Source organism: Colobus angolensis, unplaced genomic scaffold (assembly GCF_000951035.1).
Source record: "Colobus angolensis palliatus isolate OR3802 unplaced genomic scaffold, Cang.pa_1.0 Scaffold134, whole genome shotgun sequence".
NCBI lineage: Eukaryota > Metazoa > Chordata > Mammalia > Primates > Cercopithecidae > Colobus > Colobus angolensis.
The window spans coordinates 3,670,659-3,693,697 of record NW_012114422.1 but is presented as its reverse complement, the minus strand read 5'-3'; the positions used below and the strand labels follow the sequence as shown (position 1 = coordinate 3,693,697).

The 23,039-nt window shown below is 41.7% G+C and overlaps 1 protein-coding gene across 1 annotated transcript in view; it reads left to right on the top strand.

Moving 5' to 3' along the window:
* The window catches only part of ACOT12 (acyl-CoA thioesterase 12), a 67,604-nt gene that overhangs the window by 19,456 nt on the left and 25,109 nt on the right, over positions 1-23,039 (top strand). Inside the window, exons 3-5 of the mRNA XM_011934350.1 lie at positions 4,523-4,583; positions 12,801-12,902; positions 17,032-17,167. Of these exons, the coding sequence (XP_011789740.1) occupies positions 4,523-4,583; positions 12,801-12,902; positions 17,032-17,167 (299 nt within the window). The remainder of the gene's footprint in view (positions 1-4,522; positions 4,584-12,800; positions 12,903-17,031; positions 17,168-23,039) is intronic.

The window sequence follows — 23,039 nt, the reverse complement described above, 5'->3', positions numbered from 1 at the left end:
TTTGTTCTCATTGGTTTCAAAGAACTTATTTATTTCTGCCGTCATTTTGTTATGTACCCAGTAGTCATTCAGGACCAGGTTGTTCAGTTTCCATGTAGTTGAGCGATTTTGAGTGAGTTTCTTAATCCTGAGTTCTAATTTGATTGCACTGTACACTGAGAGACTGTTTGTTATGATTTCCATTCTTTTGCATTTGCTGAGGAGTGTTTTACCTCCAATTATGTGGTCGATTTTAGAATAAGTGCTATGTCGTGCTGAGAAGAATGTATATTCTGTTCATTTGGGGTAGAGAGTTTTGTACATGTCTATTAAGTCTGCTTGGTCCAGAGCCGAGTTCAAGTTCTGAATATCCTTGTTAATTTTCTATCTCATTGATCTGTCTAATACTGACAGTGGGATGTTAAAGTCTCCCACTATTATTGTGTGGGAGTCTAAGTCTCTTTGTAAGTCTCTAAGAACTTTCTCTATGAATCTGGGTGCTCCTGTATTGGGTTCATATATATTTAGGATAGTTACTCTTCTTGTTGAATTGATTCCTTTACCAATATGTAATGTCCTTCTTTGTCTCTTTTGATCTTTGTTTGTTTAAAGTCTGTTTTATCAGAGACTAGGATGCAACCCCTGTTTTTTTTTTTTTTTTTTTTTTGCTTTCCATTTGCTTGGTAAATATTCCTCCAGCCCTTTATTTTGAGCCTATGTCTGTCTTTGCACGTGAGATGGGTCTCCTGAATACAGCACACTGCTGGGTCTTAACTCTTTATCCAATTTGCCAGTTTGTGTCTTTTAAGGGAAGCATTTAGCCCGTTTACATTTAAGGTTAATATTGTTAAGTGTGAATTTGATGCTGTCATTATGATGCTAGCTGATTCTTTTGCCTGTTAGTTGATGCAGTTCTTCATAATGTTGATGGTCTTTATAATTTGATATGTTTTTGGAGTGGCTGGTACCGGTTGTTCCTTTCCATGTTTAGTGCTTCCTTCAGGAGCTCTTGTAAGGCAGCCCTGGTGGTGACAAAGTCTCTCAGCATTTGCTTGTCTGTAAAGGATTTTATTTCTCCTTCACTTATGAAGCTTAGTTTGGCTGGATATGAAATTCTGGGTTGAAAATTCTTTAAGAATGTTGAATATTGGCCCCCACTCTCTTCTGGCTTATAGGGTTTCTGCAGAGAGCTCCACTGTTATTCTGATGGGCTTCCCTTTGTGGGTAACCTGACCTTTCTCTCTGGCTATCCTTAACATTTTGTCCTTCATTTCAACCTTGGTGAATCTGACGATTATGTGTCTTAGGGTTGCTCTTCTCAAGGAGTACCTTTGTGGTATTCTCTGTATTTCCTGAATTGGAATGTTGGGCTGTCTTGCTAGATTGGGGAAGTTCTCTTGGATAATATCCTGAAGAATGTTTTGCAACCTGGTTCCATTCTCCCTATCACTTTCAGGTACACCAATCCAACGTAGATTTGGTCTTTTCACATAGTCCCATATTTCTTGGAGGCTTTGTTTGTTTATTTTCTTTCTTTTTTCTCTTATCTTGTCTTCTTGCTTTATTTCATTAAGTTGATCTTCAATCTCTGATATCCTTTCTTCTGCTTGATTGATTTAGCTATTGATACTTGTATATGCTTCATGAAGTTCTCATGCTGTGTTTTTCAGCTCCATCAGGTCATTTGTGTTCTTCTCTAAACTGGTTATTCTAGTTAGCAATTCCTCTAACCTTTTTCAAGGTTCTTAACTTCCTTGCCTTGGGTTAGAACACACTCCTTTAGCTTGGAGGAGTTTGTTATTACCCACCTTCTGAAGCTTTTTTCTGTCAGTTCATCAAACTCATTCTCCATCCAGTTTTTTTCCCTTCCTGGCAAGAAGTTGTGATCCTTTTGTGGAGAAGAGGCATTTTGGTTTTTGGAATTTTCAGCCTTTTTACACTGTTTTCTCCCCATCTTCATGGGTTTATCTACCTTTGGTCTTTGATGATGGTGACCTTCAGATGAGGTATCTGAGTGGACGTCCTTTTTGTTGATGTTGATGCTATTCCTTTCTGTTTGTTAGTTTTCCTTCTGACAGTCAGGACCCTCTGCTGCAGGTCTGCTGGAGTTTGCTGGAGGTCCACTCAAGACCCTGTTTGCCTGGGTATTCCCAGCAGAGGCTGCAGAACAGCAAAGATTCCTTCCTGTTTCTTCCTCTGGAAGCTTTGTCCCATAGGGGCACCTGCCAGATGCCAGTCAGAGCTCTCCTGTATGAGGTGTCTGTCGGCCCCTACTGGGAAGTGTCTCCCAGTCAGGATACGCGGGGGTCTGGGACACACTTGAGGAGGCATTGTGTCCCTTATCAGAGCTCAAACGCTGTGCTGGGAGATCTGCTGCTCTCTTCAGAGCCATCAGGCAGGGACGTTTAAGTCTGCTGAAGCTGAGCCCACAACTGCCCCTTCCCCCAGGTGCTCTGTCCCAGGGAGATGGGAGTTTTATCTTTAAGTCCCTGACTGGGGATGCTGCCTTTTTTTCAGAGATGCCCTGCCCAGAGAGGAGGAATCTAGAGAGGCAGTCTGGCCGGAGCAGCCTTGCTGAGCTGTGGTGGGCTCTGCTCACTTTGAACTTCCTGGTGGCTTTGTTTACACTGTAAGGGTAAAACTGCCTACTCAAGCCTCAGCAATAGTGGACGCCCCTCCCCTCACCAAACTCGAGTGTCCCAGTTTGACCTCAGACTGCTGTGCTGGCAGCGAGAATTTCAAGCCAGTGGTTCTTGGCTTGCTGGGCTCCATGAGCGTGGGACCTGCCAAGCCAGACCACTCAGCTCCCTGGCTTCAGCCCCCTTTCCAGGGGAATGAATGGTTTTGTCTTGCCGGTGTTCCAGGTACCACTGGGGTATGAAACAAACACTCCTGCAGCTAGCTCGGTGTCTCCCCAGATGGCCACCCAGTTTTGTGCTTGAAACCCAGGGCCCTGATGGTGTAGACACCAGAAGGAATCTCCTGGTCTGCGGGTTGCAAAGACCATGTGAAAAGCTCAGTATCTGGGCCGGAGTGCACCGTTCCTCACAGCACAGTCCTTCACGGCTTCCCTTGGCTAGGGGAGGGAAATCCCCCGACCCCTTGCACTTCCCTGGTAAGGTGATGCCCCACCCTGCTTCGGCTCACCCTCCATGGGCTACACCCACTGTCCAACCAATCTCAGTGAGATGAACCAGGTACCTCAGTTGGAAATGCAGAAATCACCCCCTTCTGCATCGATCTCACTGATAGCTGCAGACTGGAACTGCTCCTATTCGGCCATCTTGCCAGCAAATCCCACGGTGCCTGATTTGCACACAACATTCAATAAAGAGTAGTCATTGTTATTAGTATGGCCACACTGAGAAACATTAAACTTCATTTAATTGATAACAGGGATCTTTATTGTTAATGAATTGTCGATAATTCCTTGGTAATCTTTTGGACTTTATCTGTTTACATCCCAGCATCCCAAAGAAAGATTGGTCTCCTTGAAGTCAGCAGTTTTGTCTTATTAATCACTGTGTCCTTTGACCTGGCTTAATGCCAGGACTACTCAGTAAAATGCCAGTTAACTCAGTAAGCATTAGTGAAATGTATAAGTTAGAAAAATAAACAATGTTTTTAGGAAGTTTGAATATGCAGAAAAGAAAAACATCTTGAGATATAATAGGTTTGAGAGAAAGATTTTAGAAAGAAGAAGCCTTGAGCATTATCATAGACTGATGGAGAATTGGGGAAGAGGCAAAGATTGAAGGCAGAAAAGAGGACAGAGTTGATGAAGCAGAGCCAACAAGTGAGGGGATAGGGCCACGGGAGGATGGGACCAATGGCACAGGTAAAGAATGAGATTAGGTCTCAAGAGATTCCCTCTTTCCCTGAAAAGAAGAGCAAAGAGAAAGGTGCAAATGCAGTTTAACTTTGAAGTTAAGGCAGAAAAATCTAGGGGGCTTCTATTGGATAACCTCCTACCTTCTGCTAAGGGGAAGGGAGTAGAGCTGACTGAAGGGCCTGAACACAAAAGTTTTGGAACAACGGCAGGTTACATGATCGAAGAGAGTAGACCACCTAGCATCATTGAGGGCCCATACAAACCAACTGAAGCTGATCAGTTTGCTTGCTTGCATTTTTGTATATTTGTCCATTTATGCATTAACTAACTTTTAAAAATAAATATCAGCTGTATGGATTTGCTGGTGTATTTGTCTTAACTTCTCTTGGGAAAACAGCTGCTGTATAGTCAGTATGTGCTGTAGATTTGGAGTCATGTCGCACACTATCTCTGCAGAGGTTCTTTTCTGTTTAAATATTGGTGGTCTGCTAACACCATAAGTGTGGTTTACAGTAATTGGCCTTTGTTTTTAAGTGCTGTCTTTTTCCATTATCATTAACCTGAATTTCCCATGCATGAACATTATCAGCATGATAAGGTGGAACTGCTTTATGGTATGCATTTAAGTAATCTTTAAGTCTGATCTGAAATAAAATGTGCTAGAACTACTGAGTTTTTTGTTTGTTTGTTTGTTTGTTTGTTTTTCCATAGAGTTGGACAAGTTATAACCATCAGAGCAAAAGTTACTAGAGCATTCAGCACAAGCATGGAGGTAAGAGGCACCTTTTCAAAGGGCTGCCTGTTGGTGCTCGTTTCTTCATTGTTTACAAAGGGTAGAGCAGGAGGCCTAGACTAATATTTGGAGTTAATGAGATTCTCTATTTCACAAGGCTCTGGAATGCGTAGTCAGGTCACAGGTAAATAATAGGCAGCGAATGTTTCCGGTGTTTCCTAGCTAAAATTCAACATGGCCAGGCATGGTGGCTCACACCTATAATCCCAGCAATTTGGGAGGCTGAGGCAGGAGGATCACTTGAGGCCAGGAGTTCGAGACCAGCCTGGGCAACACAGCAAGACCCAATCTTTAAGAAGAAAAAAAAATTAGCCAGCACAGTGGTAAGTGCCTGTAGCCCTGGCTACTTGGGAGGCGGAGGTGGGAGGATGGCTTGAGCCTAGGAGTTTGAGGCTATGGTGAGCTATGATTGTACCACTGCACTCCAGCCTGGGTGACAGAGCAAGACTTTGTCTCTTAAAAAAAAAAAAAAAAAACTCACATTTCAACATGGTACAATACGGTATTTCTACATAGAAGGATATACAGAAAATAAACCTGCAAGAGAAAAGGACACTCTTAATTCTTTATAAAGTATAGATTTTATTTCTTAATCATGCTGACTCTACTATTATTCTATTTGTTCTCCATCCCCTCACCCTCTGATAGAAACTAGTCCCATGATTAACTAGTTTTTGAAAAGCAGGATAACTGGACTTTAGTAAGAAGGTAAATTTAGAAGATTTTTTTTCTGCATCCACTTGGTTTTCTTTTCTCTACCATTGTGAATACTGGATTCTCGGGGGCTCTTGAGACCTCTATTCAGGTTAAATTAGGAGGAAAGGAGTTGCTGGATCTCATATTGCACCTTTCAGGTTGCTCAGGAGCCATCCTTCCATCTCTGGGCATGAAAACGTGGAAGAGCTTGCATTCGTTTGCTAGGGCTGCCGTAACAAAGCACCACAGACCGGATGGCCTAAACACAGAAAAGTATTGTCCCATGGTTCTGGGAGCTAGAAGTCCTACATCAATATATGGGCAGAGCTGGTTTCTCTGAGGGCTGGAGGGATAATCTGTTCATGCTGCTTTCCTATTCTCCCATGGCTTTCTGTAGTCTTTGGTATTTCTTGGCTTCTGCTGCATCACCCGACCTCTGCCTTCATCTTCACATGTGTTCTCCTTGTGTAGGTGTCTGCTTCCAAATTTCCCGTTTTTATAAAGATATCAGTCATATTGGATTAGGGGCCTGCCGCACCGCAGTCTGGCCTCATCTTAACTAATTACATCTGCAACAGCGCTATTTGCACATTTACGTTCAAAGGTACTGGGGGTTAGGACATAAGAATTTGGAAGGGGGAACACAGTTCAACTGTAACAACTATTTTGATAGTAACCACGCCCTTGGTGATGGCTTTACCCTGATGTGGTCACCTCTTTTTTTTATTTTTGTTTTTGTTTTTGAGATGGAGTCTCACTCTGTTGCCAGGCTGGAATGCAATGGCAAGATCTCGGCTCACTGCAACCTCCGCCTCCCGGGTTCAAGCAATTCTCCTGCCTCAGCCTTCCGAGTAGCTGGGATTACAGGTGCCCGCCACCACTAATTTTTGTATTTTTAGTAGAGACAGGGTTTCACCATGTTGGCCAGGATGGTCTCGATCTTCTGACCTTATGATCTGCCCACCTCGGCCTCCCAAAGTGCTAGGATCGATCACAGGCATGAGCCACTGCACCTGGCTGATATGGTCACTTTCTAGCAGTATCCAAATAAACAGAATAAAAAGCACTTGAAGAAAGCAGAAAGGAAATGCTCGTGAAAAAAACAAGCTCTGTCAGCGAATGGTGTTTCTGGACGCTGTTTATTCAACTGCGGAGCTCTTAGCCTTTGCACACAGGAGCCTCTGGGTTTGGCCTGTCTCCTGAGGGTCACACATTCTCCTGATAGAGAGTCCAAATATAGATAAAAGCTCCTTTTCATTTCTCCTTTTCCTCCTCTTCCTGAGACAGGCTAGAATTTCTAAAGAAGGCTTATCTAAAAGCTAAGAAAAGAAAAATAAAACCCAGTGAGTTTGAAACCACAGATTTCTGATGCTAGGGAAAGTAAACCCTAGCCTCCACTGACTTTCCAGGCCCGATCTGCCATGCAGAATTTTGTTCTCTTTCATCCTCTGCAAATCATGACCAGGCAGCCTCTAGATTTTGTCGTATTTTCTACCACTTGGTAGAAATTTCTTGGATTTTTTTTCCCCCTAACTCTAGATGCCAACTAAACATTTTTATTTTTACTTTTTCAAACTGAAAATGTCCTTTATGGTCATCCTGTTCAATTTCAGTTTTCTGCCACAACTGAGGCCAGCCCTCTGCTACTTTGTTGAGCAGAAATAAATGACTGGCTTCCCCCTGAATCCACAGCAAGCAGGAACTCTGCTCTGTGCCAAACCCACTTCCAGGGGATTCTCAGACTCTATTGATCAGTCTCTTCCCTCTTCCCTGCTCTGGAAGGTGTGTGATGCGTTACTATTAATAGATTATATTGTCCCATTTGCACTAAAAGCACATTATATGAGGGTTTTGTTTTTTTTTTTTTTTGGTCCTTAGAACATGTCTTTAAAAATCAGTTTTATTGAGACATAATTTACAACATTAAAATTCTCCCGTTTTAACTATACATTTTGCTGAGCTTTGACAAAGTTATACAGTTGGATCACCACCACTATAATATACAACGTTCCCATCACTACACGAAGCCCCCTGTGCCCCTTTGCAATCAGCTCCCTCACGTCCCAGCTTGTGACAACCACTCATTTACTTTAGGTCAGTACCCTTTTTTTTTTTTGCCCTTTACTATATTTTGTATAAATGGAATGATATAGTATATACATAATCATTTGTGTCTAGTTTATTTTACTTAGCATAATGTGTTTGATTTCTGCTCTTGGTTATTATATTATTCTCATTCTATTAATTTTGGGTTTAATTTGCCTTTCTTTTTCTAGTGTCTTAAGATAGAATCTTGGGAAATTGATTGAACTTTTCTTTTTTTTCAAATATAAGCATTTAAAATCGTAAAATTTTCCTCAATGTAATGCTTTACCTGCATCAAAATATGTCTTTTTTTCTTGTAAATTCTTCCCTGACCTCTAGTCTGTCTAGATGTGTGTTGTTTAATTTCCAAAACTCTGATGATTTTTCCAGACATATCTTTGTTTTTGATTTCTAATTTAATTCCTTTGCAGAGAGAGAACATAATTTTTATAATTTCAATTATTTTAAATTTGTTTAGACTTTTTTTTAATGACCCAAAATATGGACTATTATGGTGAATGTTCTATATGTACTTGAAAAGAATGTGTTGCTTATAGTCAATGAAGTATTCTGCAGATGTCAGTTAGCCTAAATTGTTTCATAGCATTGTTCAAGTCTTCTGTATTATTATTATTATTATTTTGAGATGGAGTCTTGAACTGTCTCCCAGGCTGGAGTGCAGTGGTGCGATCTTGGCTCCCTGCAACTTCCGCCTCCCGGGTTCAGGTGATTCTCTTGCCTCAGCCTTCCGAATAGCTGGGATTACAAGTGTGCACCACCACACCCAGCTAATTTTTGTATTTTTAGTAGAGACAGGGTTTCACCATGTTCGCCAGGCTGGTCTTGAACTCCTGACCTCAGGTAATCCATTCACCTCAGCCTCCCAAAGTGCTGGGATTACAGGCGTGAGCCACTGTGCCCTGCCAGGATTCTTAACTCTTCTTAATGTTGTGACCCTTTTATCATTATGAAGTGTACCTTTTTATCTCTGGTTTTTGTTTTGAAATCTACTTTGTCTGATATTAATTTAGCCAGACAAGCTTTCTTTGGATTAGTGTTTTTCCCCCATCATTTCTCTTTTAACCTGTCTTATTTGTATATGTAAGTGGGTTTCTTATAAACAGAATATATTTGGATGCTATTTTTTTATTTATTCTAACAATCTCTGCCTCCTACCTGGAGTATTTAAACTGTTTACATTAGATTATCTATATGGCAGAGTTGAAATCTATCATCTGGCTATTTGTCTTCTATTTCTTTCATCTGTTCTTTGTTTCTTCCTGTCCCCATCTTTTCCTGCATTTTTTAGAGTGGAGTAATGTTTACTAATCCATTTTATCTCCACTGTTGGTGTTTTAACTATACACATTTGTTTTGGTTTTAGTGTTTTTTCTCGGGTTTGCAATATGACTACTTAACTTATCTAAGACTACTTTCAAATAATATAATATCCCTTTGAGTATAGAGTAATACCCTTATAACAGTATACACACTTCCCTTCCCATGTCCTAGCCTTTGTGCCACTGTTGTCATACCTTTTACATGCACATATGTAGGAGGTAAACCCTACAATACATAGTTATTATGTATGTTTTAAACAGTCAATCATCTTTTTAAAATAATAAAAATGAAAAGAATGTATTGTTTATATATATATACCCACATATTTGCCATTTCTGGTGTTCTTTATTCTTTTGTGTATTGTGTATCTCCAGATTTCTCCCTAGTGTCATTTTCCTTCTGTCTGAAGATATTCCTTTAGCATTTCTTTTTCCAGCTTTTGTGTAAAAATGTCTTTGTTTCATCTTCATATTTAAAAGATGTTCATATTCAGTAGGTATAGAATTCTAGCCTGGCAGCAGAATTATGTAAATTATGATATGACTTGGGTTTTTTGAGCTACTGGATCTATGGATTTATAGTTTCTAAGAAATGTGGATTTTTTCAGCTATTTTATCTTCAAACTTTTTTCCTGTCTTTTATGCTCTCTCTCCTTTTGGACTTTAGAGTTTTAGACTTCTTGTTAATGTTCCACAGGTCACTGATACTGTTCTTTTTTTTTTTTTCTTTCAGTCTTCCTTTCTCTTCATGCTACATTCTGTGTAGCTCCTTTTGTCATGTTCAACTTCACTGACTTTTTCCCCTGCATTAACTAAACTGCTCTTAACCTTATCTGGTTTGTTTTTTATTTCAGATGTTATATTTTTTTTATCTTAGAAAGTCCCACTTTGTTTTTTATATTTTCCATTCTTTCCTTATTATTTTCATCTTTTTCTCTATATTGGAAGTCAGCAAACTATGGCCTATAGACCTGTTTTATGAATAAAATTTTTTTGGAGCACAGCTATACCCATTCATTTATGTTTTGTCTGTGTTGCTATCACAGTACATTGGCAGAGTTGAGTAGTGGCAATACAGTCCATGTGAGCACAAAACTTAAAATATTTACTATCTGGCTTTATCCTTTAAGAAGATGTTGCTGACTCCTGTTCCAAATCTCTGAGTTCATGGTGCCTATATTTAATTGTTGTTTAATTGTAATCTTTAATTAATTGTAATTAATCTTTAATATAATTGTAATCCTTTGTTGTCATTCCATCATGTCTGTTATCTGTTGTTTTATTTATATTACCTTTCACCTAATAATTTTCTTGCATCTAATAATTTTTATTCGATGCGAGCATTGTGAATTTTATATTGTTAATGCCGGCTTTTGTTATATTTCTTTAAAAAGAGTGTCAGACTTTTCCTGGCAGGAAGATGTTGTTACTTGCAGATTGGTTTGAGCTTTTAAAGATCTGTTTTAGGGCCGGGCGCGGTGGCTCAAGCCTGTAATCCCAGCACTTCGGGAGGCCGAGACGGGCGGATCACGAGATCAGGAGATCGAGACCATCCTGGCTAACCCGGTGAAACCCCGTCTCTACTAAAAAATACAAAAAAAACTAGCCGGGCGAGGTGGCGGGCGCCTGTAGTCCCAGCTACTCGGGAGGCTGAGGCAGGAGAATGGCGTAAACCCGGGAGGCGGAGCTTGCAGTGAGCTGACATCCGGCCACTGCACTCCAGCCGGGCGACAGAGCAAGACTCCGTCTCAAAAAAGAAAAAAAGAAAAAAAAAAAAAAGATCTGTTTTAAACTCTTCTATGGAAGATTTAGAATACTCTACTCTACGGCTACTTTAGACCCTCTTCTAGGTTAGGATCTTCTGTTATCTCTATGGAGCTGTTCTATATTCAGTGAAATCTGGCTGGAGAGAACTCAAAAGATCCCCAGCTGTGTGTGAGTTCTTGGAATTGTCCATGTTACAGTTTCTCAGGAATTGCTTGTTCCTCAGAAGCTGTTCTTGTCTGGCCTTGTGGGGTTTCACCCTGTATATAGTCCAGTTAGTATCAACTCAAAGACTCACATTCGTATTTCTGGAATTCTTTCTTTTCTTTAGCTTACTTCTCTGGTACTCTGCCTCACAAATTTTAGCTCCATTCAATTGAGCAGAGTTAGGTTTTCCTTCCCTAACCTAACTGTAAATTACCTTTAGCCTGAGAACCTGGGAACGCAGTGCTCCTCTCATTGTTTTTCCCGCCTTGGGGATCACAGTCCTGTGTTGCCTATTTTTGTAGGTGTGAAAATAGATGCTTCCTATATTTTGTCCAGTTTTCTAGTTGTTTTCACAGAATGTAATTCCAATCTTACCTAATCTCTTATAACACAATGAAATTCTCCCTGGCATATGTTTTTGAAACATTCGGTTATCACATATAACTAAGTTAACTGTTCTAGTAGAAGATAGTGTTTAGAACTTATTTTAACACTCCAGAATTGTTGCTTTGTTTTTACTGTTAGATATTTTATTCTATTTTTCATTTGTACATTTCTCTAAAAGCAGAAAGCTGTATGGGATTGAGGGTTGAGAGAGTTGGGAATAGATAGTTTAATTTTGGCTAATCACCATCTAGTTAATTTAGGATTTACCATGTAAATACTAATTTGCATTTATGAGTTGAGTGACTTAAAATGAGTCATAGATTATTGATTATTCTTTTTACATGGTGTACATGGTAAAGATACAGATACAGATATTCTTCATTGTTGACAACACAGTGCTGAGCTGTGCCTGAGATCGCTCATTATTTTCAGAAGATAATATTACTCATCTGAAACATTTGGGAAAAGGTTTATTAGCCAGGATCTAAAGACAAGTCTCGGAGTTTACCAACACTTCTGCAAAGTGCAATCCTGAGGACCAAGCTTCAGAGCTCTTCACACAGGTGGAAATCTAGCCCATTGTAGTATCAACATAAAGTGTCTCAGCTACCTTCTTATTACTCCTGAACAATTAATCACAGAAACAAAGCTGTAAATACATGATGCAATTCTGTCCAGGTTAGCTTGGTCCTAGGAAACCCTGAGAGTATGCTACCTAGAGACATTTTAAAAAAGAAAAAAAGCTCTGAGGGTAAAGGCTAAAAAAAGTTATGATACATCTCTCTGGTGGTTTTATAAGGCAGTCACCAATATCTTGTTTTAAAAAGCATATTTAGTAATAATGAAGTTTAAAAGAGCTTATCATATAATGTCAAATTTTTAAAAATTGGAACAGGCCAGGTGCAATGACTCACCCCTGTAATTCCAGCACTTTGGGAGGCCGAGGTGGGTAGATCATAAGGTCAAGAGGTTGAGACCATCCTGGCCAACATGGTGAAATCTTGTCTCTACTAAAAATACAAAAAATTAGCTGGGTGTAGTGCTGCGTGCCTGTAGTCCCAGCTACAACAGAGGCTGAGGCAGGAGAATGGCTTGAACCCAGGAGGCGGAGCTTGCAGTGAGCCGAGATCGTGCCACTGCACTCCAGCCTGGCGACAGAGCGAAACTCTGTCTTAAAACAAAACAAAACAAAATCAGAACATAAAACTGTAATTACATTACAATAATTTTATATACACGTGCATATATACACACACATATTTCATGTCATATGTATATAATATATTATGAAATGTGTGTATATATTATGTAATATATATGTGTATTATGTGATATGTATGTGTACATATTATATATCATATATACATTTATATATCATATGTGATATATAAATATAAAAAGCTAGAAGAAAATTCATCTAAAATTTAATAATTATTATCTCTGGGTGATGGGATTACTGATAATATATACTCTGGGTAGTCAGATTCCACAAATTTTACATGATAAATAATTTTTATAATCAGAAAAAGTTAATTGTCCAGTGTTATAGAATATCACTGAAAGAATTCTATTGCTTAAAAATAAATTAAAATTCTGGTTTCATTTTTAAAATGAAAGAGAATGATGGTGCATACATATGACTACATTTTGAATGCTGAAATCTGAACTGTTTCTGGATGGCCAAGAGTGTATTTATTTATCTTTTTTTTCATCGTAGATCAGTATCAAGGTCATGGTACAGGACATGCTCACTGGCATTGAGAAGCTTGTTAGTGTGGCTTTCTCCACATTTGTAGCCAAACCAGTTGGAAAAGAAAAGGTAAATTTTGTATGTGAAGATGTATCTAGCATGTAATTCAGGGACATAGTAACAATTGCATCAGAATGTTATAGAAAAAAATGACATTTCTTCTTTCCATGAGATATACTTTCCCAAGATTTATTATTCACCAATATTTATTGTAAAAGTTATCATTCTGTGGTAACATCAGAGGAACAGGAACTTTAGAGAAAAGTACCTTAGAGAAAAGACGATATAGAAAGTTTGTAAAATACAAAAAAAAATTCCACTTTGTTTTAAATGATCTGAAGGTCATATCAGTTTCTTTATACTGCCTACTGGTTTAGTGCTTTTCATTTGTGGTCATATAACTCAAAATTGAGTTAAAATAAAATATTTTTTTAAAAAATCAAGAGCAATTTAGCAAGCAGTTGCATGTTATAGATTAACCATTGTTAATACCTGAAGGAAAATTGTCAACATTGCTGAGTTATTGAAGTTTAAAAATAAGCTTCTGGGCATGTGGGGTGAAAACACCCTCCGAAGCGATACTTTGGCCTGGTGAGTGTGCCTAGCCGGCTGCCCGGCCACAACCCAGATCCACTCATCTGGAGGATGCTAGGGATTTGCTCCTTATAATTTCTTGGCTTTTTTTTTTTTCCAGTGTCAAGGTGCCTGGAGGAGGGTCCCGTTTAGTCTAAACACTGTGATAATTCAATCTAGAATATGAGTCTTTCACTCCAAGGATCATCCCAGAGCTAGACACAGTGGCTTCTCCTAACCCTACTCTGAAGCAAAGAGAGGTCCTTCTCTGTCTCTTTGTCTGAAGCCTTCTTCAGACTGCTTCCCACTTTAAAGCCAGACAAATGTTTCCACTGTACCCAGGAGAGGTGGTGGCAGAACCACACTCACCAGCTCCTCTTCCTCATGTGAGCCAGGAGGCATAGAGATGGGCTAGGGCTGAGTTGGATCATCATAGTGCCAATGGCAGGTGTCCCTGCAGAGCTTTTTACCCTGGAGCACTTCTCCCACTCTTAGTCTTTTGTTTTTGAGCAGAGTCTCACTCTGTCACCCAGGCTGGAGTGCAGTGGAGTGGCACAATCTCAGCTCACTGCAACCTCCACCTCCCAGGTTCAAGCGAGTCACCTGCCTCAGCCTCCCAAGTAGCTGGGATTACAGGCTCCCACCACTGTGCCTGGCTAATTTTTCTTTTTTTCTTTTTTGTATTTTTAGTAGAGATGGGGTTTCACCATGTTAGTCAGGCTGGTCTGCCCCCCTTGACCTCGCAAAGTTCTGAGGTGTGAGCCATGGCACCTGGCCTCCACTCTCAGTTAACATTAAACACGTTGCAAGGCAAATTCATATTGCTCGAGGGTGTTGTTTTTCAAGTGGAAGTTCATATCAGCTAATTCTATTTGTTTAAATGCAGTTTTCTGGGCCATATCATGGACCTACTGAATTAGAATCACTAGTGTGGAATCTTGGAATCTGTACTTTGCCAAAGCATCCCACAGAGCCTTGTTCACTAAAATCTGAGACACTGAGATAGTCTTCCCAACCATTCTGTTTTTCCTGGCATCCCCACAAATCACCAGACTCTTGGAAATGAGAGAATATGAGATGGGTGCAGGTGCCCGTATCTGAGAGCAAGTGACAAAGGAACGCACCTTGCCATCCCATTCCTTTGCATGGGGCAGCAGAGGAAGACCGTCATTTCCCCCCGCCCAGCCTCAGACTTCTCACTCCAACTTCATGGATGTGTGGAATAAGAATATAATAGTTGGCCGAACATGGTAGCTCATGCCTGTAATCCCAGCACTTTGGGAGGCCGAGGCAGGTGTATCACCTGAGGTCAGGAGTTCAAGACCAGCCTGGCCAACATGCAGAAACACCCCCCCCCTCCAAAAATACAAAAATTAACTGGGCATGGTGATGCATGCCTATAATTCCAGCTACTTGGGAGGCTGAGGCAGGAGAATCGCTAGAACCCAGGAGACAGAGGTTGCAGTGAGCCGAGATCGCACCATTGCACTCCAGCCTGGGCAGCAAGAGCAAAACTCCATCTCTAAAAAAAAAAAAAAGAATAGAATAGTAACACTTCAGTCCAATCTCTCTTGAGACTGGAGAACTGGTTTCTGAAAGTGGAAAGTCAGATCCATTATGGTGCTAGCATAATTGGTTAGTTCAGATAACCTTAACTGTAAAGCACCTTTCCAGACTAACTTATTTCCTAGTTGCTAATATGCTGGTTCAGTAGCTCATCACAAAGAGACCCATGAAAATTCAGTGGTTTGGTTTGAACCCATAGGACTACCTGAATCACTGTTCACAGTGAGTTTATTTTTAGGATGAAATTGGTTCAAAGCGTAATGCAGGCTGATTAAAAGACAAAAAAGAAATTGGCAATGATTAACCAGACTTAGTGTAACAATTGCACAGGCCAGATCATTGAAGGAACGTGCAAGACTCCACAGGGTACACTCACGCAAAGCCTTACTAAGCTAAAGCAGATGGTGCGGCGGGAGAAAGCAAGCACAGGCCAGCCTCAGAGAGGGTCGAGGCCTCCAGGCACAGCCATGCCTCAGGGGCCTTAGTCACACAAGATGTACTTCTGCGGAGTAGGATCACCAAAACATACGCGAGGTATCTTGGTTTCAGGAGAACCAACACACAAGTCTACCAAGCAGTCTTGTATACCCCGCTAGTCACACAACTAAAACAACACTGCAAAAATTGTTAAATCATGCTGGGTGCAGTGTCTCACACTTATAATCACAGTGCTTTGGGAGGCTGAGAAGGAAAGATTGCTTGAGGCCAGGAGTTTGAGACAAGCCTGGGCAACATAGTGAGCCCTCATCTCTACAAAAAATAAAAATAAAAATAAATTAGACAGGCATAGTGACGCTTGCCTGCAGTCCTAGTGGGAGGATCCCTTGAGCTGGGATTTTGAGGTTGCAGGAAGCTATGATTACACCACTATGCTCCAAATTACACACTGTGCAACAGAGTTTCAAAAAAAAAGAAAAAAAGAGTTAAACCAGTGCATGCCATCAATCTACACATTCCTAACCAAACTCCACAAGGTAGTCCAGGGGAGTTTTGGACTTTAAGCAGCATATTATAAATCACCAGCTTATTTTTTTTTCTTTTTTTTTGAGATGGAGTCTCACTCTGTCTCCCAGGCTGGAGTGCAGTGGCATGATCTTGGCTCACTGCAACCTCCTTTTCCTGGGTTCAAGCGATTCTTGTTCCTCAGCCTCCTAAGTAACTGGGATTACAGACGTGCTCCACTATATCCTGTTACTTTTTGTATTTTTAGTAGAGACAGTGTTTCACCATGTTGTCCAGGTGCAGTGGCTCACACCTATAATCTTGAACACCTGACCTCAAGTGACTTGCCCGCCTCAGCCCCTGCAAAGTGCTGGGATTACAGGTGTTAGCCCCCACACCCAGGGATCACTAGCTTATTTCATCCTTATCTTGGTCAAGGGTCAATACAAGACTTTGAGTATCTTGGAAATAAGCATGGAGCAACCCCAGCCCAGCTTCAAGGTGACTCTTCCTTCTACACACAGGGTCAGCAGAGGACATTTGTGTAAGAATTTGAGCTCTTGGTTCTGGTGCCTCATATTTCCAGGTTTCTGGAGGTTGGTGAAAGCTTTATTCCCACATATTGATTCTTTTGTTTTGCTTGTTAGATAATGTTTTCACCATGTAATGAAATTTCCAAATTGGGAATACCTCATGGTATAAGATAGCTTTCTCTAGAACAACTTTATTCCCTCTCTTTACTTTCTTAATTTTGCAAAAGACAGGAAACATTTAGATTTCAGTGGAGTCAAAGTCTCCCTCCTCATTCATCAATTTGAATAATTTCTTATTTTGTAGTTCTGTTGAAAAATTTTAAAATCAGGGAAAATTAATAGAGAGAACTTTTTAAAACACGTATCTTATTGCATGAAGAAATAATTAAGCCTGTGTTGATTTTTTTAGTTTAAAAATAATTTAAGAAAAAATTTAGTTATAACATGTTTAGTGAAAACACTCATAAAAGCTCTATTTACTTGAGTTAGAGAACCATGTAGCATATCATTTGTTTTTGCAAAATTCATGCTGTGCTTTTATAATTTAACAAGGCAATAAAAGATAAATGCTTTTCTTTCTCTAGATTCATTTAAAACCAGTCACACTTCTAACTGAACAAGATCATGTGGAACATAATCTGGCTGCTGAGAGAAGGAAAGTTCGATTACAACATGAAGATACCTTTAACAATTTAATGAAGGAAAGTAGCAAGTTTGATGGTCAGTAAATCCACTTATAAGAACTTTAATTCTATGACTGTCACAGGCAAAGGAGTCTTTTGTTAGAGCACACTTATTTTCACCTTATTATTACCATTCAATCCTGATGACACTAGGTATCTTTTCCAACAAACCTGGTGACTAGAGAAGGAAGGGCCTGGCCATTGAGAATGTAACTGCTGACACCTAACGCCTCTTTAAATTGGAAGATCTCCAGGAGAGGAGATGGGGAAAGAGAGTGACAGGGACCAGGCAGTCATTAGTAAGCATGTGTTCGCTAATGATGGCTGAATGAAGGGTTGATGACAATGCCGTACTTTGACACGGTGCTTCGTGGCTTACTAAGCAGTTTCTCATCCACAGTTTCATAGGAGCTGCATGTAATCTCGACAGAGCAGGAAGCTGCAACTCTGAGCAGGAAAGAAACTTGCTAAGGATCATATGGGATATGAGCGGAGGCTGTAAGATCCTGCTCCTGTTGCCTGGTGCTTTCCACAATCACCCTGTGTTTTATGAGCCACACTTCCTTCGTTCTCTGGCAGTGATTTCCTGGGCTCTTTGATGCCTTCTGGAGCCAGACTGGTGGGGAAAGGCGGAGCACCGCCCCTGCCCCTCCTCTGCCCTTTCTTTTTGTCTGACCCCATCTTCTGAAGCCCCAGGGGATGCCAGTGGAGAGCACAATGAGGGAGGGGAGGAAGTGGAGTGAGCCTGCCCAGGCCCCACAAGCTGACCACTGCCAGGAGGGCAGAAGGTTCAGCACCCCTTGGCTCCAAAGGAAGGCACAGGAAGAAGAGGAAGGACAGGAGAGGACAAGAACATGTCAGAATAAGGATGTCAAAAGAGAAGAAGAAAGAGTGCATAGAAATGCCAGAGGAAAGAGAGAGGTAGCAGCCAGTGTGTCAGAAATGCAGAGCCTTTATTCTGCCCCAGGTGATATCCTGGGACCACCCCACAGAAGACTTCCGGGTTAAAAAAGATTTTTCAAAGGTTTCTACTCATTGCTGACCTTTCAAAGGGCAATACCCATTACCAACTTTGTTTTTTTGGATTTTTCTTTAAGACAGAGTTTCGCTCTTGTTGCCCAGGCTGGAGTGCAATGGTGCGAACTCAGCTCATTACAACTTCCGCCTCCCAGTTTCAAGCAATTTTCCTGCCTCAGCTTCCCTAGTAGCTGGGATTACAGGTGGCCTGCCACCACGCCCAGCTAATTTTGTATTTTGTAGAGACAGGGTTTCGCCATGTTGACCAGGCTGGTCTTGAACTCCTGACCTCAGGTGATCCGCCTGCCTCAGCCTCCCAAAGTGCGGGGATTATAGGCATGAGCCACTGTGTCCAGCCCAGACCAAATTATTTTTAAGGAAATGAAGACTTCATCATTAAATGACGGTGTTAAGAAGAGCAAGCCTATTTGTAAAGCTAGTCTCAGCACCAAAATACATTTCAAATGCATTTTGCTCAAGTAATGAAATAGCTGAACCGAGAGAACAACCCTGAGGCAGATAAGACAACCATTAATAAAAACCAAAACCTGCTGTCTCCTCATCCCTAAAATCCCAAGGAAGAATGAAATGACAGATAAAATACTTACTGATGGGCAAACCCGTACTATGCATGACAAGTAAATCTCTTAGGACATCTTAGGAAAACTCAAGCATTTAACACAGTTTTTAATAAGTATGTGCAGTTCCCCTTGTTTCACTGGTCTTCCTTTCTGCAGTTATGTCTTTTAAGAAAAGCTTTCTGTCCTTGTTGAAATTACACTACCTGAGTTCATAAGGAGAAAGTAGAAATAAGCCACTAAACAACCAGAAGTCTGACTGACAATGTCAAAATACAGTTCTTCTTTTTTTTCTTTTTCCTTTTTTTTTTTTTTTTGAGATGGGGTCTCACTCTGTCACCCAGGCTGGAGTGCAGTGGCACAATCTCAGCTCACTGCAACCTCTCCCTCCCAGGTTCACGCGATTCTCCTGCCTCAGCCTCCAGAGTAGCTGGGACTACAGGCATGCACCATCACGCCCAGCTAATTTTTGTGTTTTTAGTAGAGATGAGTTTTCACCACATTGGCCAGGCTGATCTTGAGCTCCTGACCTCAGGTGATCCACCTGCCTTGGCTTCCCAAAGTGCGGGGATTACAGGTGTGAGTCACCGCACCCGGCAAGAAACAGTTCTTTTGAAATCTGTGCATGTTTATCCAGAGATTCTTATAAGAACTGCTTCCATCCTCTCCAAGTCATCCCTCATCTGAATCACATGTCTCAAGGTCATTCTCCACCCTTTTACCAGGAACTCTCTAGATCAAGCTGCTGCCCACCAGGAAGAGGGTGACCCTGTGATGCATGAGGTGCTGGCCAGTCTGCCCCGGTGCCTGCTGGATGGAGTGTGTGTGTGTGCTTGTGGATAAAATCACTCATAGTCATTTAGGTGGAAGGACTCCTTTCCTCTCAGCAGAAAGGAAAGACTACCAACTGACTGGTAGTTCTTTCCAACAATTCTGTATGAAATGCCTGTCAATGTGCCAGGAACCTGTTTGCCACTAGAGGTATAAAGATGAAAAATGCAGGGTCTTTGCTCTTGAGAAACTTGTAGTTTACTGCTGGAGACAGACATATTTAATAGTTTCTAAGTAATATAGTAAGTGAACAGAGAGCTGTAGACTCTAAGTAATGTGGGAGCCCAGAGGAAGTGCCCTTGGGGGTTCACGAGAGACTTGCTGGATGAGGGGCTATGAGAAGAAAGTTGGGAAGGCGAAGAAGCATGTAGCAGTGAGGGTGAAGACACGGAGGCATGAACCAGGACACTGTGTGCTGGGAAGCCACCAACACAAGAGTATTGCTAGAGAGAAAATGCAAGGTAGAGGGAGGCGGGAGAGGAAGAAGGTCGGATTGTGTCACAGAGGCTCCCTGGGCCATGCTGAGAAGCTTGTCCTTTCTTCTGTTCTTGATGGGAGCCATTGAAGGATTTTGAGCAGGGTTGGGGCATGACCGGGTTTGCACTTAATATGGTCTCTCTGGCTAGAGGGAGAGAGACCAGGGGAGAGGTGAGGCGTGCCTAACCCAGGCAGTAATAGTGGGGAAAGACAGGAGGGAAAGAGTTTAAAAATATACGCGAGGTCACACCAATAAAATAGGATCACTGATTGGCTGTGGGGAGAAGAGTGAGGAAGAAGGAGCATAGGCTGACTCCTGGGTGTCTGCTTGGAGCAGTTGGTTAGCAGTTGTGCCATGAACTGAGATCATGGATCTGAGGGGCAGGGAAGGGCAACTTTTAGAAGGTAGATGATGCGTTCAGTTTTAGGCATATGGAGTCTGACGTGCCTGTGGACATCCAAAAGGAAGAGACCACAGCGGGGGAGATTCCACTGAGAGACAGCTGCTTAAAGAAGTAGTTCAAATGAAGACAGCCTGCAGCGCACAGGGTGCTGGGCCGAGAACGGAACCTGCGGAGCACAGGCATCTAAGAGAGGATCCAGGAAGACAAACCTACCAAGGAGACCTGGAGGGATGATTAATCAGAGGGGTGCGGGGAGAGCTGGAGAGAGCGGTGTCACACGCCAAGGGAGTAGAGTTACAAGAAGAAATAGTGGTCAACTGCGTTCCAGGAAGTGAGGAATAAAACCTGTCTGCTGGACTGGCAATCAGGAAGGCATTGGTGACATCGGCAAGTGTGCAGTTAGAAGAAGTGTGGGAGACATTTGGATATCCTTAATTATTTAGAGGAATAATGGGATGAGGGACAGTTTACCGTAACCTTTATGTCATATGCACAGGCCCAAGTAAACACTTCTGTCACCAGGCTTGTTAGAAGCACGTGTACAAGGATGCGGGGGGTGGGGAGGGAAGTAGAGCTGCGAGTCTCCTGGCCCCGACAGCCCGAGTGTCATCTGTTGCAGGACATGTGGACAGCGAGGGACACAGTGGCCATCGTAGCTCTTAGAGCAGCTTGGCTAGTTCAGAGCCTTTGCTTTTGTGGAAAACTGATGCATTGTGTCCCACAGCAGCACTAGTATGTGGCAGGACCTCATTTCCCTCAAGGTGTTTTCCTTCACTCTAGCCATCTGAGGTGGAGCTTGCTCCTCTCTGACTTCTGGACCCAGCCCCACAGGAAGCAGGAGGCTTCCATCGGCCCACTCACACCAAACCATCCACCCTGGAGAGAGCCGCCTCCTTCCACCGGACTTCTAAAGGCGAATTGCTAGGATCTGGGCCTATGCATTGCCTCATCTTTCTCTCATAGTCAGTGGTTGCCCCAGCACAAAGCTGCTCTTTTTATTTTCTTATCCAGTACTTTTCTTATCCAGGTCTGTAAGCAAGTCCTCTGACTGCAGAACCATCCTTCTGCTCTGTGTCTTCGTGAGTTCAATCATTTTGATTTTTAGATTCCACAAATAGGTGAGAACATGCGATGTTTGTCTTTTTTTTTTATTTTTTTATTTTTTTTTATTTTTTATTTTTATTTTTATTTTTTTTTATTATTGTACTTTAAGTTCTAGGGTACATGTGCATAACGTGCAGGTTTGTTACATATGTATACTTGTGCCATGTTGGTGTGCTGCACCCATCAACTCGTCAGCACCCATCAATTCATCATTTATATCAGGTATAACTCCCCAAAGCAATCCCTCCCCCCTCCCCCCTCCCCATGATAGGCCCCAGTGTGTGATGTTCCCCTTCCCGAGTCCAAGCGATGTTTGTCTTTCTGTGCCTTACTTCTTTTGCTTGACATAATGACCTCAGTTCCATCCATGTTGTTGTAAATGACAGGATCTCCTTCTGTGTTATGCTGAATAGTACTGTAACAGGTCTATAACCAAAACCTCTGACTTTGCTTTTTTCAGCTTGCTGAGGCAATGTAAATAATAAACAAAAGGAGAACTGTAAATGGGAATAATAAAGGTACTTACATAATGGGTTTATGGGAGCATTAAATGAGTTAATATAGAAAGTGTCAGGCATGCAGAAAGTGCTGTCATTTGTATTATTGTTTGAGAGGTCCCCACCACAGGAGGAATTAGGGCCAACAGTTAAAGACAGATACATCACAGGAACTTTGCTGTGAAGGATGAAAGAAATAGCCTGGAGCTACAGGAGACCCTCAAAGTCACGGGGCATTGTTTTTCAGGCTAGGAGAAATTTGGTCATGGTTCCAGGCTGATCAAGATGACTGATGAGGCCTGGCGGTGGCTCATGCCTATAATCTCAGCACTTTGGGAGGCCGAGGTAGGCAGATCACTTGAGATCAGGAGTTCGAGACCATGGTGAAACCCTGTCTCTACTAAAAACACAAAACTTAGCTGGGCATGGTGCTGCACTAATCCCAGCTACTCAGGAGGCTGAGGCAAGGGAATTGTTTGAACCCAAGAGGCGGAGTTTACAGTGAACCGAGATCGCACCACTGCAGGCCAGCCTAGGCCACAGAGCCAGATTCTGACTCAAAAAACAAACAAACAAACAAACAAAAACCCAGATAATTGATAATAATTATTGAAGAAGAAGTTAATTATAAGAGGAAGAGATAATTCATGTCAAATCTGCACTTTAGACCCTGGGAAATTGTTGTCATGTTTTTGTCTTGGAGGAATGGGGATCTCTGCTACCCTGAGCGCCCTTGTGAGGGTCCGTCTATTGGGAAGGGTAGCTAGGATGATGACTGAAGCTGTCTTCATACCCCCCTCAAGGTAACATGAGCCAGGTAAACATGAGTGGCTGCACTGGCTTCTTCTGGTATTGTACAAGTTGCACTAATAAGTGAAATCAGCAGCAATTTGTCTGCACAACACTAACAGTACTTTGAGTCCTGGAGATTGTTTAAATTAGTAACAGGCACACATGACAGTCATTCAAATACAGAGATAAAACGATTGCAATTGACTTGC